Genomic DNA, 15368 nt, shown 5'->3' with positions numbered 1-15368 from the left:
ATTCATCCTAAAGAGCTGTGCGGTTCAACAAAGAGGGCTTCAGTTTCCACATCAACTAACACACCTGCAGGTTTATAAATGTCACATCTCACTGCTTAAGCCACAAGAAAATAAATACTGGGCTGATCACAGTGTTGAAAATCAGGAGATGAACTCTATTGTCATGTTAAGTTTGTTTAAGAGGAGCAAAGTCAGAGTGAAGAAAAATGTAAAGCCTCTGTAATCTTGACAGCAGCAGTTTTATCAGGTTTTTCATATTTATTTTCTTACCATATAAGGTCATTAACCATGTTGCACAGATAATATATTCTGTACAACATGAAGTCTATAAAAAAATTGCAGAAATGTTATTAGGAATTGAAATGGGTTCTCTCTTTTTTAAAGATTGTTTCCAAAAAATTATATCTTAAAATGTCTATTTTATCCTGGTTTTCATTTTATTGGAATGAAAGTGAATGTTCAACTACAGATTTAAACCCTGGAAAAACACCAACTACACCTCAACTACAAAAATCTTGGATGGTAGCATCACTAAAAGGAAACGGAAGAAGAACTCTGTGACATATTTATGTCAGAAATATATCACATAAAGCTACAGCTCACCTGTTGAGCTGAAGGACCAGGTGATGTTTAGGTTGAAGTTGTTGGAGGCGTTGATGGACATGTCCAGGTTTTTGTTGGCCTGAACAAAAAAATGCAAAAGATGTTTTAGTCAGCTCTTGTTCCAGATGTGGCCTTGAATTTGATTGTTCCACTTCAGACAAAGTAAGATGAGCATGTTGTCAGGTTTCTTTCTGTCTGCAGTGACATAATGAAATTTGGTTTTGAATCATCTTTGGATGAAAAAAACAAGTTCCCAGATTCTTCAAAAATAACTTTGGCTTGTTATTGTTACTGTCCTGACCCAATTTCCCATTTGACCTCTGAACTTTTCAACTGGACTGAAAGAGAAAATTTGCTTGGAGAATTAATGAACTGAAACTACTTTGTGTTTGTAGACACTAGCTGTGTTTTTATCATAAATGTGCACAAAACTTTGTTTCCTCTAAAGTTGAAAAAATACAACTTTGCATTTGTGGTGTTAAATAAAAAGTGTAATTAAAATCACACATGAAAAGGTTTGTTCACCCTGTAAGTCATTAAAAATCGGGGAGTACCAACAACCTCCTACCACTTCCTGTCATCTTCTTCATCGTTTCTGCCAGTAGGACCATCCAGTTGTTGATCACATGATTCGTGTGATGTGAAAAAACTGTTTCCTATGTAGTTGAAAAACATCATTCTAGCGCAAAAACTTTAAAAAGAAAAACATGTTTTGTTTTTTTTATTGCTGTATTTCCATTAAATTAATTTATTTTCATAATTCCAGTTTATACAACTGTATGATTAATGAAACACAGTAGCTGCATTAGTAGTCTTACATACCTGTTCTGGTGTGGCCATAAAGTTGATGGCGGTGTAGTGGCGGTCATCCTCCTGAAGCAGGCTGAAAGTAAACTGGTAGTCGATCAGCAGGTTGTCTAAGAAACAAAAAGAACTCAGAATGAGTTTGAAAAGCGCCACTTCAGTTCCAAAACCACAACTTTTGTTGTGTCTGTACTCAAGTATCCACTCATTCCACTGCAATACAAGCATTCCAAATATAATTTCCACCCCAACATAATTCATTAAAGTCCTTCACAGAAGCAGATTTATGAGAAAGAAAAGATGTGCTGCTGGCCCCAAGTCAATATTCAATTAGATGACTAAAGCTACAGTGGCCGAGTGTTTTGGTAAATGATCTCAATCTGTGACAAAAGTAAATACTGCTGAAGGAGAACGCAAACAGATGTTTTCTAAATGTGAACTTGAGGAACTTCATCGTGCCTGTCTGCTTTCTCAAACGAGCGTCCAGACAGATCAATAAACAAGATCGAGACTCTTAAATAGTCATGTCTTTGGAGTGAATTTTATCATTTTTGAAAGCAGCTCCACATTGGTGTCTAGAGCTAATCTGCTGCCAGAGAAACAATGAGGAGAGTATAGAATGAATTGTAAGTAATTCAACCTCTGGATGGACAGCAGAAGCCTCCCTATATTTAATAGTTTACTTTTAAAGTAAGCTTTAAGTGAATTAAAAAAATAAAAAATATAATATTTTGAACATATATTTTAAAATGTACACAAAATGTCATTAAAATCATACTGTTTTGTTGGAGGGCTGCACAGTGGTGCAGTTGGTAGAGCTGTTGCCTTGCAGCAAGAAGGTCCTGGGTTTGATTCCCAGCCCGGGGTCTTTCTGCATGGAGTTTGCATGTTCTCCCTGTGCATGGTGGGTTCTCTCCGGGTTCTCCGGCTTCCTCCCACAGTCCAAAAACATGACTATCAGGTTGATAGGTCTCTCTAAATTCTCTCTAGGTGTGAGTGTGTGTGTGAGTGGTTGTGTGTCCTGTATGTCTCTGTGTTGCCCTGCGACAGACTGGCGACCTGTCCAGGGTGACCCCGCCTCTCGCCCGGAACGTAGCTGGAGAGGAACCAGCAACCCTCCTGACCCCATTAGGGAAGAAGGGTGAATAGAAAATGGATGGATGGATGTTTTGTTGGTACACTTGAGCAAATACATATTTTGTTCACTTAAAGTATACTTTTATTTAATATATTTCTTAAAAATGTGTTGTGGGACCATTATATTTAAATGTGTTTTAAAGTTATAATGTCAAAATTGGTATATGCAGGCTGTAGGTATATTTTGTACATATTTATATGTAGTATGCTTAATACTTAGTATGCTTAAAATGTACTTACACAAATGTAAGTATGTTTTAAATGTCCTAAAGTATATATTTTTATCACTTGTGAATATATAAAGCAGGACAGACAACAGCTATTTATTTTTAGCTCAGACAAATGTTCATGTTTTCAGACTATTTTCACAAGTTTAACCTCACAGCCCCAGTCCAGTCCAGGCCAGGCCAGTTTTACCACAGACTGAGAAATTTGACCTAACATTACAACGATTCGCTTTCCAGCTTCACTCCTGGCATTTAGGATACATCACTCCTGTGGCTGATATTTATCAAACCTGAAAGTATAACTATATGTGTTTGTCAAAAAAAGTTTGCCAGTAAAAGTCTTGACTCAGCTGGTTTGGAAGGCTAGTTAAAACGCTACATTTTCCAGCCCACAAAGCATCTTTCCAGGAAGACGGTATAATAAAATTTTGGGATAGATTTGTGCTCACTGAAATGTAATGTGAGACAGCAGTTAAGTACTGCTCAGTTCCTTTTCATGAGGCATATATAAAGGGAAAATAGGACACAAGGCTAAGAGACCTGATGTTAAACGTGCATATTAAATTTTGTGCTGCTCCAGAAATATGCCTTCTGTCTGAGGAAAATCAGCTTAATGTGAACAACACACAACAGTTCTTATAATGAATTCTGGCAGCATCTAAACTGTACATGTCTGTCACAGGTCCAGGCAAAACCAGAGGAGGAACATAATGATGACTTTTTAATAACTATAAACAATCAGCTCATATTTAATAATTACATCATCAGACAGGTCAGAATATTAAGTTATGTGGAAATTTTGGTAAAAGCCAAAATGCAAATAAATGCCATTAATACCAAATTCAGGCAGAAAAAATGTTTTTCCAAATCAATTTCTTTCTATATAAAATTTATAAAACTTCAACAAAATTGCCAGTGTTTGTTTGTGTTTTCGTAAATTTTTGGTTAAAACAAGTTTGTTCTTCATTCAGTGGCCAGACAATCCAGAAACTTTTCACAAATTAAGTAGCGATACTTCATACAAAAATGACTTGAGTAAAAGTAAAATTATTATTGTTCATCTTATTTTTATGTATTGCTTTTAACACTGAGAGCGTTTTGTGTGAATCTTTACATAAAGGCTGTTTCTATTCTATTCTAAAAAGCACAATGGAAAAAACAAATTACTCCTAAATATAAATTGTTTCCAAAACATTAGTCAAGCAAATGTGACTTGCTTCCAACTCGGCTTGGTGCAAAAACGTTTAATTGAAAAACGTGTTTGTTTGTTTTTTTATTGTCGTGTTTCCATTTAGGGTAATTCCAATTTGCGCAATTTTATGATCGATGAAAACAAACCTAGTGAGAAACTACAGGCTGGCAGACTGACGGCAAAGGAATAATTAACACAGGGAGCTGAAGGGCAAAAGAAAGGAAAATAATAATCAAAACGATTAAATCAACTAACACAAAGGAATGAACTGATATGTTACCAGAAAGAAATGTCCACTTCTTCTAGTAATGTGCTGCTTTCTAACCTTTGGTGTCTGAACTCAGCAGAGAGACTGTGAAGCTTTTCAGTTTACAGAGCAAAAATAAGTCGGTATCACACTGTAGGGAGAGAGTCAGTGTTATCACCTTCCTCTTAGCTGTACAATCCCGGGGCGTCACTGAGACGAAAGCAAATTATGTTTGACAAACACTCTTGTTTTGTTCACCATTCATGGCAACTTAGTCTGAACAACAGATATGATCAGATCAAAGAGGGTTTTTCTTCTTCCCCGCTCTCTTCCAGGCAGACTTGCTCTGATGCAGCTCACTTGTTTATCCCATAAGGGTCGCAGCAGCAGAACATGTGGGGATTGTATTTGTTAAGAAAAAAAGGGATGCATACTTGTGTGTGTGCACATGTGTGTTTCTCCAGTGAATCCAGGGTGTAAATTCCTGAATATATTATGGTCATGTGGTCATGTGCATACAGGTGTGCATTTCTTACTGTCTTGCACTGTTAATTAGGGAGGAGAAGAAAACAAACACATTTAACTTGGTTCTGCTCTGCATCCCCAGAACCAGAACCAAACGAGGAGAAGCAGCATTCAGCATCTGTGCACCACAAATCTGGAACAAACTTCCAGAAAACTGTAAAACAGCAGAAACACTGACTTCTGTTAAATCTCGACTAAAAACCCACCTGTTTAGAATTGTATTTGAAATGTAATCAATTACAAATTTAATGATGGAACTTGACTTTTGATTGTTGATTCTATGTTACATTGTGTTTCTGTGTTTGTTATGATGTAAAGCACTTTGGAATGCCTTGCTGCTGAAATGTGCTATACAAATAAAATTTGATTTGATTTGATTCAGAACTTAATCTAGTGGAGATATCTGCAGCGAACAGCAGCAAGCAAAACAGGCGTGAACTCCCCAACAATGTGATTTTGTCAGAATGTCTCATCGACGTTTCATTCAATGGTTGTTATCAACTCATTATTTCCCATTTGCAACACTTTCCAGATGGAGAGTAAAGCGCGATGTGCAGCGTCACGATGTTCAGAAAACAGGTGAAATAGACAAGAGGACCACAAGGATTTCACACTGAACATGACTGGAGGTCAACCTGGAGTTGATGAATCTATGGGAAATTCATCTTGGCTTAAACACCAATGCATAAGACACTAGAAATGTTAAAATGTATTATTCAAGCAAACTGGGAAGGGAAGAGAGTAAAATTTATGCAGTGGCTTTCCAATTTAGATCCACATTTACCCATTGGTTCTCACAAAAGGGAACACATCGATACACTAAGATGTAAACAGTGTTTGACTGAAAGGGTCTTGGCCAGAAACCTTCTCAGGAGGAAGCAGGATCTGAACCAATAACCTGCCAATTGCAAAATAGAGTGCACCAATGGGCCACACACATACAGTACGTATGTAAAAAAATCTGGTTTTCCCCGACATAAGGGGGCAAACCAGATTATTTACATATGTGCTGTATGTGTGTGGCCCATTTGTGCACTTTATTTTGCAGTTGGTAGGTTATTAGTTATTAATAAAAGTTTTACAGCCTTTGGGTTGATGCTGTTAGAGGTCAGTGAACCCTGTGTTGAGATCTTCACAGCAGGAAAATGTGACACAAATCCAATTTTTTCGTTTTCCGCCCATATCCTGCTTTCTGTGGCAGTCTGAATGGCCCATTTTCAATCTTTTTACTCAAAAAAACAAATCCGATTTGTTCTACTTTCACATGGTACTAAATCAGATACATATTTGTTAATTTTCAAAGTGTCTGCAGTCAAAATGTTGCATTTAATCCAACCTTTAAGTGATTGATAGGAGCTTAAGGAGAGACACTGCCAGATTAGGCCAAACGTTTTTTCTCAATATTATGAAATGACGAAAGAAGTCTGTCAGTGAAGTGCATCGCTTCACAATCCCACCACTCAGTTCTAACTGAGCATCCAAACAGATGCACAGAAGTCTGATTGAGGTTACATAGCATTATGAACAACCACGAAAGATATTGGATTTCAGCCAAAAATGTGAACTGAGCATCAAGACTTCCTGTGTGAAAGCTGTGGCTCCTGGTGTGTTTGTGTCATGTGACCACTTTGTTTCTGTCCTCCAACAGTAGTATTGTTAACCACAAACAAAGATATGTATCCTGGTGCTCCTTTAGTTTTTCTGTGTAAAGTTGCTGTTGATTTAAGATGCTACATCTGCCAACCACCACAAGAGGGTTCTGCAACAACATCAGCAGCCTGTCAACAACATACATTCCTTTGGCCTCAGGATACCATTACCAAGACTCTTTGGCACACAACAGATTGTAGCTATAATGAATGTCCTCCAGTCAGAAAAGCAACTTTTTTAAAGAAAAAAATGAAATTTGAAGTGGTTGAAACATTCTCAAAGCATAGTTTGTCTTGCATATCATTTTAGCCCTCAAACAACAAACCTTAAGATCAAAAAACATGACAAATTAACTCTTTTTAAAGCCTCGATACTCACTTCTTAATCTATATTGAACTAGATAATTCTGCTACTCTTTAAGTTTGTCTCCATTTGTGTTTTAAAGGAGATTATTGGGCCTGCAGGGTATAGTGGTCTGCCCTCTGCTGATTGGTTTAGCTGGTCGTTGAGCCGTCTGCTGGTCCTGCCAGTGGAAGCCGTGGGACACTCACTGGGAGCTGCTAATGAGACATTCCTTGTAGCTTGCTGTGATGGAGTATGACAGTGGTTCATTAAATTGTTGTCGTGGCGACGCCTGCTCATAAATGTGAGCCAGACTGGGGGGCAAACTCATTAAACTGCAAAGTTGTCTTTCATCAATTGACTAGCAGTTCAATATGAAAGCCTTTACTAAACCAAGGCGACTGTCTGCGCTTCAGACACAGAAGACATGAGAAACATGGCAGCCAATAGCTGGATGATTGGGATTTATTATTCTATTCATCAAGTTCATCAACATATATTTCTGACAGGTGCTGCAACATGAACATATAAACCTGGGACAAACTAATGGGCCTGATATTTATTGTGTTTTAATTCTGAGGCCAAAGTAATCAATGCAGTCGGTACAATGAAGTAATAATATCCGGCCTTATAATATGCTGTTTAACTTAACTGCTTTCAAACCCAACAGAAGACCGTTTGTTTGGAATAAACAGTGTGTTAAAATACCAGATTTTTATGGATTAATTATGGAGATATTAATAAGTTAGAAATTTAATGCAATTATTTCGAGTGGAACTTTTGTATTTGTGTTTCTGATACGACCGTAAATTTGACACTGGTAACATTCTGAAACCACAGCAACAAATGGCAAGTCCACTTCTAGTGGCCAACAGTGCCTTAATTTTTGCCTCAAAAAAAATAGATAAGACACTGGAAAAAACTATTACAGTGTTCAAGTTATGCTACCGTAAAAGAAGTTAGCCTATCAGTGAAGCTATTCAAGCCTAAAATCCATGAATGATCAAGGATTCCTGGAACACCGGAAAGCTAAATGGGGAAAATAGAACTTTGCACCAATCTCATGGTTAAATCGTCAAAAAAAACAGAATAAAACCTAAAATCTGTGTGGTTGAGTTCATGTGTCTATTTATTCAATAATTTTGTGGCAAAAAGGGTTTTTGAATCAAAAATGTTGCATATTTTGTCAAGATATGGTTTTTCATTAAAATGCTATTCATTAATTACGGACCCTGCAATGAACCTGATTAAAAACTTCCATCAATTCCCAACACTATTTTGAACCCATCATTTCAGAGTCCAAGGCACAGCACCTCTAACCGCTATGCTAGCTGTCAACGTGGCAATCCTAAATGAGAGCACGGCCAAGAAGAAGCACCACAAGAAGCTCGAGAAAATATGGAGGACCCAAAAAGTAAATACAGAAGTTATGGAGAGTCAAATCTGCAGTGGATTTTAGTAAACTTCAAACTATGACCCCACAAATTGAGGGAGCGGCTACAGAAGATCTGAGATGTCTGCCCAGAGGAGTGCAGTCCTAAACGTTGCTCCAATGAACCCTCAGACCATCAGATCTATGACTGTGGGGTTTGTATCGCTTTGACCTGTATCTACTACATTTGTTGTCCACTTCATTTATTCAGGGTATGGTCACGTTAAAGGAGGAAAAAATTTTAAATCTCTGCCATTGTCTTATTTTTCTACACAAAAAAGTCTTATCTTAACAGGGTGTGTAGACTTTTGGGGAACATTTTGTTCTGTTCCCCAAAGACTCAGATCAACTGACAGCTCTTCACCTCCTACCCAGTTACGTCAAACATGACATGCTAAGCACTGGGTGTTATTTCACTACTTCATGTCATATCACATTTTGTATTATCACACAGTCACAGCCTGCCTTTTATTTTTACCCCACTGTTGTGTCAGGGAACAAGTGTAAAATGCCTCCAAAGTGTTTATAGGTATTGTTGGAAGATATCTCATTGTTCCATTCAGACCCATCAATTTAAAAAGTCAGTCTAAAATAAGTCTCTTAACTCCCCCCCACCCCACATACACACTTGCACTTAGTTCACACTTTACAAGTGGTACAAATTATTGAACTTTAGTGTCAATACTCTATGATAATGTGAGCATTTCAAGAAATGTGACAAAATGTTTATATACAAAGCTCCCCATGAACAGATGTGTCTTGGTATGCCCAAAAACAAAATGGCTTGATTAAAATTCTGTGAACAGCACAACTACAGCCAGGGCTTTTTCCACAAAGGTTTGGCAAAGACAAGAGTTGATGGAAAGGGCGTTAGATCTGTAAATGTAGCTCCTCAACTTTGAGTGTTTGGTTTACATAAATGCTTCATCTCTGCCCTCTGACTCACTGTAAGTGTTTGGGACCATAGTTGCATATTTTGTCTGAAGCCAGAGTGACATATGGGGGACAGATCCAACCATTTAAGCTCTATGAAAGTAGCTGCATGGATACTTCAAAGGATGTTTTACTAAAGTCCATAAAAAGCCAGATTATTCCAATAAAGAAGGAGGTGTAGAGCAGTGTCCACCGCTCCTGGCATTCAGGGTCCTGCACATTTTGTAAAATATTCCCCATAAACAACTGATTCAAATAACTGAACTTCATCCTCAGCATGTTGCCAAGGTGAATAAAATCCTCCTAATGAGCCATTTATTAATATTTGGTGTTTTAAGACAGTGAAGGTCTCAAACATGCAGGAGAGCCGCCCCTAAGCAACATCATGAGGGAAAGAAAACCCATCTGCTGCTGGATATTCTATTTTGTTTGCTTAAAACATGAAACTGAAATTTATGTAATATCTGTAAACCTACAGTACAGACCAAAGGATTGGGCACACTTTCTAATTGAATTCAATGAGAAGGTGTGTCTAAACTTTTGGTCTGTACTGTATGCAGCATGTTTGAAAGAAGTTGTTCCAATTGAAACCTTGACCATGAGACCACATTGTATTAGATTGGGTAATATTTATATCAATAGATCAGCTTCTCAAGATGACACGTTCAGCTTTAAAACTCTCATTTTGTGTTTGAAGGCGGCTAAATCCGTGATCCTCACACTGTAAATGATTACTGTTTTGGTTCATCATTAACATTCACACATACTCAGGTGTGGCTACATTTGTCTTGACGAAGTTTGTCATCTCCCACAATACAAATAGATGCTATCAGGTTTGATGAAATAGTTGGGCTCCTGGCACCGTTTGCTCTCCATCAGGACAGCCAGACTCACAAAGTAATGTTTTAGCTACTGTACGACTGTTTGTGCCAACTGCCAACCTCAGCAGATTGATGTTGGATACAAAACACTTTGAAATGATCTACAAATATTAATCTGTTTTGTATCAATCACATGTTTCAGGCAGTTAACTGACAGAGGAAGTATGAAGCTTTACATCATGTTATAATGTTATTCTCTCAACAAAAACAAACCTGGTGTGTTGCCTTAATTCATTCACGTATGAGAAAGCCTTTAATCTCCATTGCAATCACTCAGCTGTGATAAATGACTGGGTGGACCTCGCACCACCTTCGAGGACAAAGCTCCTCCTCAAGCTGCAGGGTCCAATCCTTCTACTTCCTCCTCTCAGAGCACTCCTCCCCTGCAACTCCCCCACTCAGCTCCTTCAGGCTAGTCAGCACAATTAGCAAACACCTGGTGGAACTGCTGAGCTACTTCTCAGAGGAAAGCTGGTAAAAATTATCTTAAAGCATTAATAGAGGAGCCATGTTAAAAAGACAGAGTCCCAATTTTAAGACGTTAAATTACAAGGTAAAATTTCTTTTAAGTTATATTTGATATATGCAGCATTTTATATCTACTAAGGGGAACATAGTTACGCGATTATGCTGTAAAATGACATTATGTGGTTGGAAAATACATAATACTGCAATTTCAATTATTTGAAAATCATACAATAGAATATTCAGGACCTTTTTTAAGATTCTGTCACCCACAGTTGAGGTGTACCTTTGATCAAAAATACAAACCTCTTTATTCTTTATAAGTGGGAAACTCGAAAAAAACAATCAGTATCAACATCAAATACTTAAATTCTGTTGTATTAATCTATACTGTGTTGAAGAATAGCAACCCAGTTGATGCAAACTCCTACTACAAATAATGGCACACTGCATAAGGTGACCTGAGACAAATTACGTTTTTCCTTATCAGTCCTGCTGCTCAATGTCATTGAAAGCTAATATTGACCTCAGTCACAGTTGTGGCTCCACTCATATTAAAGGAAAATGGATTGCTTTTAAAATATCTAATTTGCACACATACACAGCCTTGCATGAGTGTGCAGAAAACAGCGACTGTCTGGCAGAAAAGGTTTAGAATGTATTTACATCTGATACTGCTCACTCTTGTTCAAACACTGCTATACCGTAATGCAACATTAATGAAAGTCACAATGGAGTCAAACGCATGTGGAAAAAAACCACACAGCACTTCAGCTGTAGTCATAACGATATCGAGGAGCCCTGCACAGGCAGACTAATAGCTCCTTAAACAGGTGCATGTGTGTCTGGATACATGTGCATTATCAGAGGCAACACATAATGCTGGTGCCACCTAGTGCTTTTAGACATCAGTCCTAAAGTCAGAAGTTCAAAATGTTTGCTTAGGAAAAGAAACTTCTTGCATTAAACATGGTTTTTCCTTTACAATATCACCCTAATTCATCACTTTTTTTCCTAACGGCCTGTCTCTCTACCTGTCCAGCACCTTTAGATATGTTTAAAGGGCATTTCTGACTTCTCTCTTTCTGCTGAACTCCTCTAATTGGTGCATTTTGTCTGACGTTGCAGCTTTCATAGTCACACTATATGGTTATTGACATTGACAGAACTTGAACTTTCTGTCAGTATGGTGTAATATTTGTAATGATGACTGCAATCCATAGACGAATCATTTTTACCCCAAGCAAGCGCGAGCAAGCACGCTTGCATGCTGCAAAACATCTGTTTTGTCTCCAGATTTCCTCCTTCATCTGCCCTCCAGAGTCAAAAACCAGCAATTTGTTGCAAATGAGGAAAGTCAATGTGAAACCTGGTTGCATCTGGAAACACAAAAACAAACTCCAGGACATGAACATTGCTTTAATTTTCTCTCCCCATCTTCAAAACTAAGAAAAAAGGGAAACATTTATTTTTCTAAATGTCTCTGTGCTTCAGGGATATTCCAATCAGATTTTTTTTGTCAGCAACACATTTCTAAATCATTTATAGGCTAGTGCCAAAATCCGAGCAAGCTTTCAAAATGTCACAAAAAAAACACAAATTAGTCATGTTTCTATCTACTAGTTTGGAGAGCATCAAGCAGGCTATGCTAAGAGTATTATTATCAAATGTTAGTGTTACATAAGGCTGTAAGAAACAGGACGTAAACTAGCATGAGCCACATATCCTAGAAAAAAGGAGAAAGTGTTTTCAGGAATAGGTTGCAATCAAACAAGTTGTAATTGTTCTGTCATGTCAACTAGTTTTTACAATGTTACATATTTTCAGAAAGAAGCCAACAGCAGAAACAGCTGATAAGTCATGTGAGGTAAACATTATCTGGTAAATGTGCTTTGCCAAAAAATAATTTCTCTTTGTATCGCATTAATCTTTTCACAAAACGTCAAAATCCACCTCAAGTGATTTTGAAGTGGAAGTAGTACTACTTGAGGTTTATAATTTTCCTATTTCCATTTACCCTTTCTAATGATGTTCTGATCTGCTCTCCATTTAACTGCATACTTGCAGCACTGGTCACATGTGCAGGTTACAGCTGCTTCTCTTTATTCACACTGTTTCCATGTACGCCAAGCTAATCACTACAATGTGCTACTTCCTGTTACTAGAGTCCAAATTAAATTCTCACCACAAAAGTTGTTACGAACATTACAGCAGACACTGATGGTACAGTTAGTCTCTATTATTTTAGCTCAAAATTTTGAATGGCAGAATTGACTTAAGCATTGACTTAATAGGCACAAGTGTCTTATTATAAAAGATAATGTGTATTTATCTGAATAAATACGTTCATACATTAAAAAATCAATTCTAAAATTATTTATGTTATTAGAAATTACTACCAGTTGTTTACGTGAACAATTAATGCTTTACGGAAGTTTTCATTAGAAAATACCACCGGTAAATTCTGCATCTGGTTCCAGATTTCCAGTTGTTCAATTTTTACTAGAAAACAAAAGCCCACGTGGAAATGTAATTAAAAATGTCCTTTATGCTGAACTATCTGGCAGGAACACCATAAGCTGCGTCATCTGACAGTTTATACTGATGAATTTTATATATTATTGCTTATTGTGCTAAAATGTTACTTTAGTGAGATTGCTTCATGTTTTGGTGTAAACATGACTCAACGTGATGGGTCTATCTTGTCATTTCACTTTTTACCACATTTAATTGAATAAGCAGCATCTAGTCTCCAGGGTCTTCTTTTGGTTTAACTCTGTGTTGCCAACTTTCTTGTGGAAATCAGATTAAACTTAAATCTGATTTAAAGTCGTTTTGTTGTTCCAACAGCAGCAGAAGGTGTTAGAATTACACATTTTAGGACTGTTAACTCCAAGACTGGAATGGAAGAGGAAATATTGTGTGTTATGTACTAGTTCTGAGAGTTTGATAAGTTTTCTATGCAGTAAGGCGACACTGCAGCAGTAGCACACAGCTGAACAGTACACAGTTGTGCTTTTTTAAAACAGTAGGCTGGTTGAAGGCGCATTGAAATTCAGATAAGGAACGGTTTCTGCAAAATGACCAACAAGGTCAGTTTGCTTCCAGGAATAATAGAAGGACGCACACACATCCAGACCAGGACTCAGTAAAACGTTGGCAGCATACTTACAGTAACAGGTTCCACGGAGAGGGTTACCAAGGTATCGGTTCTCTGAGTCGCATCTGCAGCAAAACAAAGACACAAAGGGGCAGGAGGAAGATCACAGGAAAGAAAGCAAAGCAGCATTAGCATTCAGTATTGGTAAGTTTTACTAAAGCTCTTTTTGTAAAGGTGTGTGTGGTAGTGTGTCAGCTGGGTGTTTTGTCTTCCTCAAGCTGCTTGGTAGGTAATTTCCCCTCAATAAGCCCAACTAGCCAAAGCCACTCCACCTCCCCCCAAAAACAGGCTCCCACATTCAGACACCAAATACAGATGAACACAGGTTTTAATGATACCCACAGTACATGTGTGAGGAGATCTCACACATGTATTGGTGGGTTGTCATGCATTTGAATGCTAAAGTTTTGAAAAATGGAGATGAAATACAGGCTTTTCCTTTATGAATGTGAATAAAGGAGTTTTGATTTCTAGAATTGATTCCAATGAGGGATCATCAATAAATAAAAACAACAAATTCAAAATCCATATCTATTGTGATCAACACATAAGTAATTCACCAAAAAAACAAACTGCGGGACATAAACACTGCTTTAATTTCCTCTCTCTTCATCTTCAAAACTAAAAAAGAAAACTTTTTTTTAAAATATCTCTCCTCCGGGGATGGGTCAGTCATCTTCTTAAATCAAGTATTGGCATTCTGATACTTACCTTTTTAATCGATGTCCTTATTATGTAACAGAACCTGTTAAACTGGCCACATAAACACAGCAAATGTCTTAGAAAAACTCACATCGTCTTTGTGCTGACAACTCTTTTAAACATTGAAGTTTGCTAAACAGCTAGGGTAATTAGCATGGTCCTTGCAAACTAGTATGGATCACACATCTGACATGAACAACACAAAATAAACAATTTACCATCACACAATACAGTTTTCTATTTATTTTAAATGACTAATGTTCCCAAAACCAATTCTATGTAGTTTTCTTTTTTCTAGCATGTCTGTTAGTGACCTGGGAAACACACTCAGACTTCAATTTACCTACTACCTCGCATTCTCAGATTTACATTATTTTTTTAGAACATAGCTACAGATTGTTTAGCAGAGCATATCTAAAACATAAAACAACCCGGAAGTTTGGGAAGCTGAATATCTATAGCCAGTGCTACTTGAAGCACTAATGGCTGATATTTTTAAACCAACCCAGGAGAGACTTTATTTTTTCTTCATAAAAGTATAGATAACAAAACTGTAGATATTATCTTCTGAAGTCCTAAGACAGTGTTCACAGAGTGTATTAATGCATAATAAGGTATACTTAGTCTAATTGAACTGTTAAAATAGGTAAGGGGTTTTAATGGTCCACTGTACTGATGTGAAAATCTGCACTCCAAAAGCTGGAATCCCCAATACCAGTGTAATAAAATGCATTTTAACTTCCTTTTTTAATACCAGTTTCTGTTTGTTTTTCAATTTATATATTTAATCAGGATTGTTAAGAAAAGTCCTTGACTTAGGTTTGACACAAATGCTACAGTTTAAATACTGCCATTAAAAACGCTTTCAGGGCCCTTTTCTGTTCTCTTATTGAGATTTAACTCTGAATGGTTATAAACAAAATAAAATAAATCAAGGAAGATTAGAAAAGCCTTTACAAGTAAACCTCTTTACGCTGCTTTTCAGGTATGTCTGGGTATAAAAAGGAAATTTTGGAAAGATAACTTTTGAAACATCATCTAAATACATCAAAGATTTATTGTTTGTAT

General features: G+C 37.1%; 1 protein-coding gene across 7 annotated transcripts in view; it reads right to left on the bottom strand.

Moving 5' to 3' along the window:
* The window catches only part of atrnl1a (attractin-like 1a), a 251671-nt gene that overhangs the window by 134054 nt on the left and 102249 nt on the right, over positions 1-15368 (bottom strand). For all 7 annotated transcript variants that reach the window (XR_006372584.1, XM_044136568.1, XM_044136570.1 and 4 more), the window contains exons 22-24: positions 13611-13663; positions 1426-1520; positions 604-682 (exon numbers count right to left, since the gene is read on the bottom strand). Coding sequence is in view for 6 of the 7 variants with exons in the window: in XM_044136568.1 (XP_043992503.1) it covers positions 604-682; positions 1426-1520; positions 13611-13663 (227 nt within the window). In the remaining variant the exon portion in view is untranslated. The remainder of the gene's footprint in view (positions 1-603; positions 683-1425; positions 1521-13610; positions 13664-15368) is intronic.

This window comes from Gambusia affinis, linkage group LG13 (assembly GCF_019740435.1).
Source record: "Gambusia affinis linkage group LG13, SWU_Gaff_1.0, whole genome shotgun sequence".
NCBI classification, from domain to species: Eukaryota; Metazoa; Chordata; class Actinopteri; order Cyprinodontiformes; family Poeciliidae; genus Gambusia; species Gambusia affinis.
Note: the sequence above shows the minus strand (reverse complement) of the source record. Positions and strands in the feature narration are given on the sequence as shown.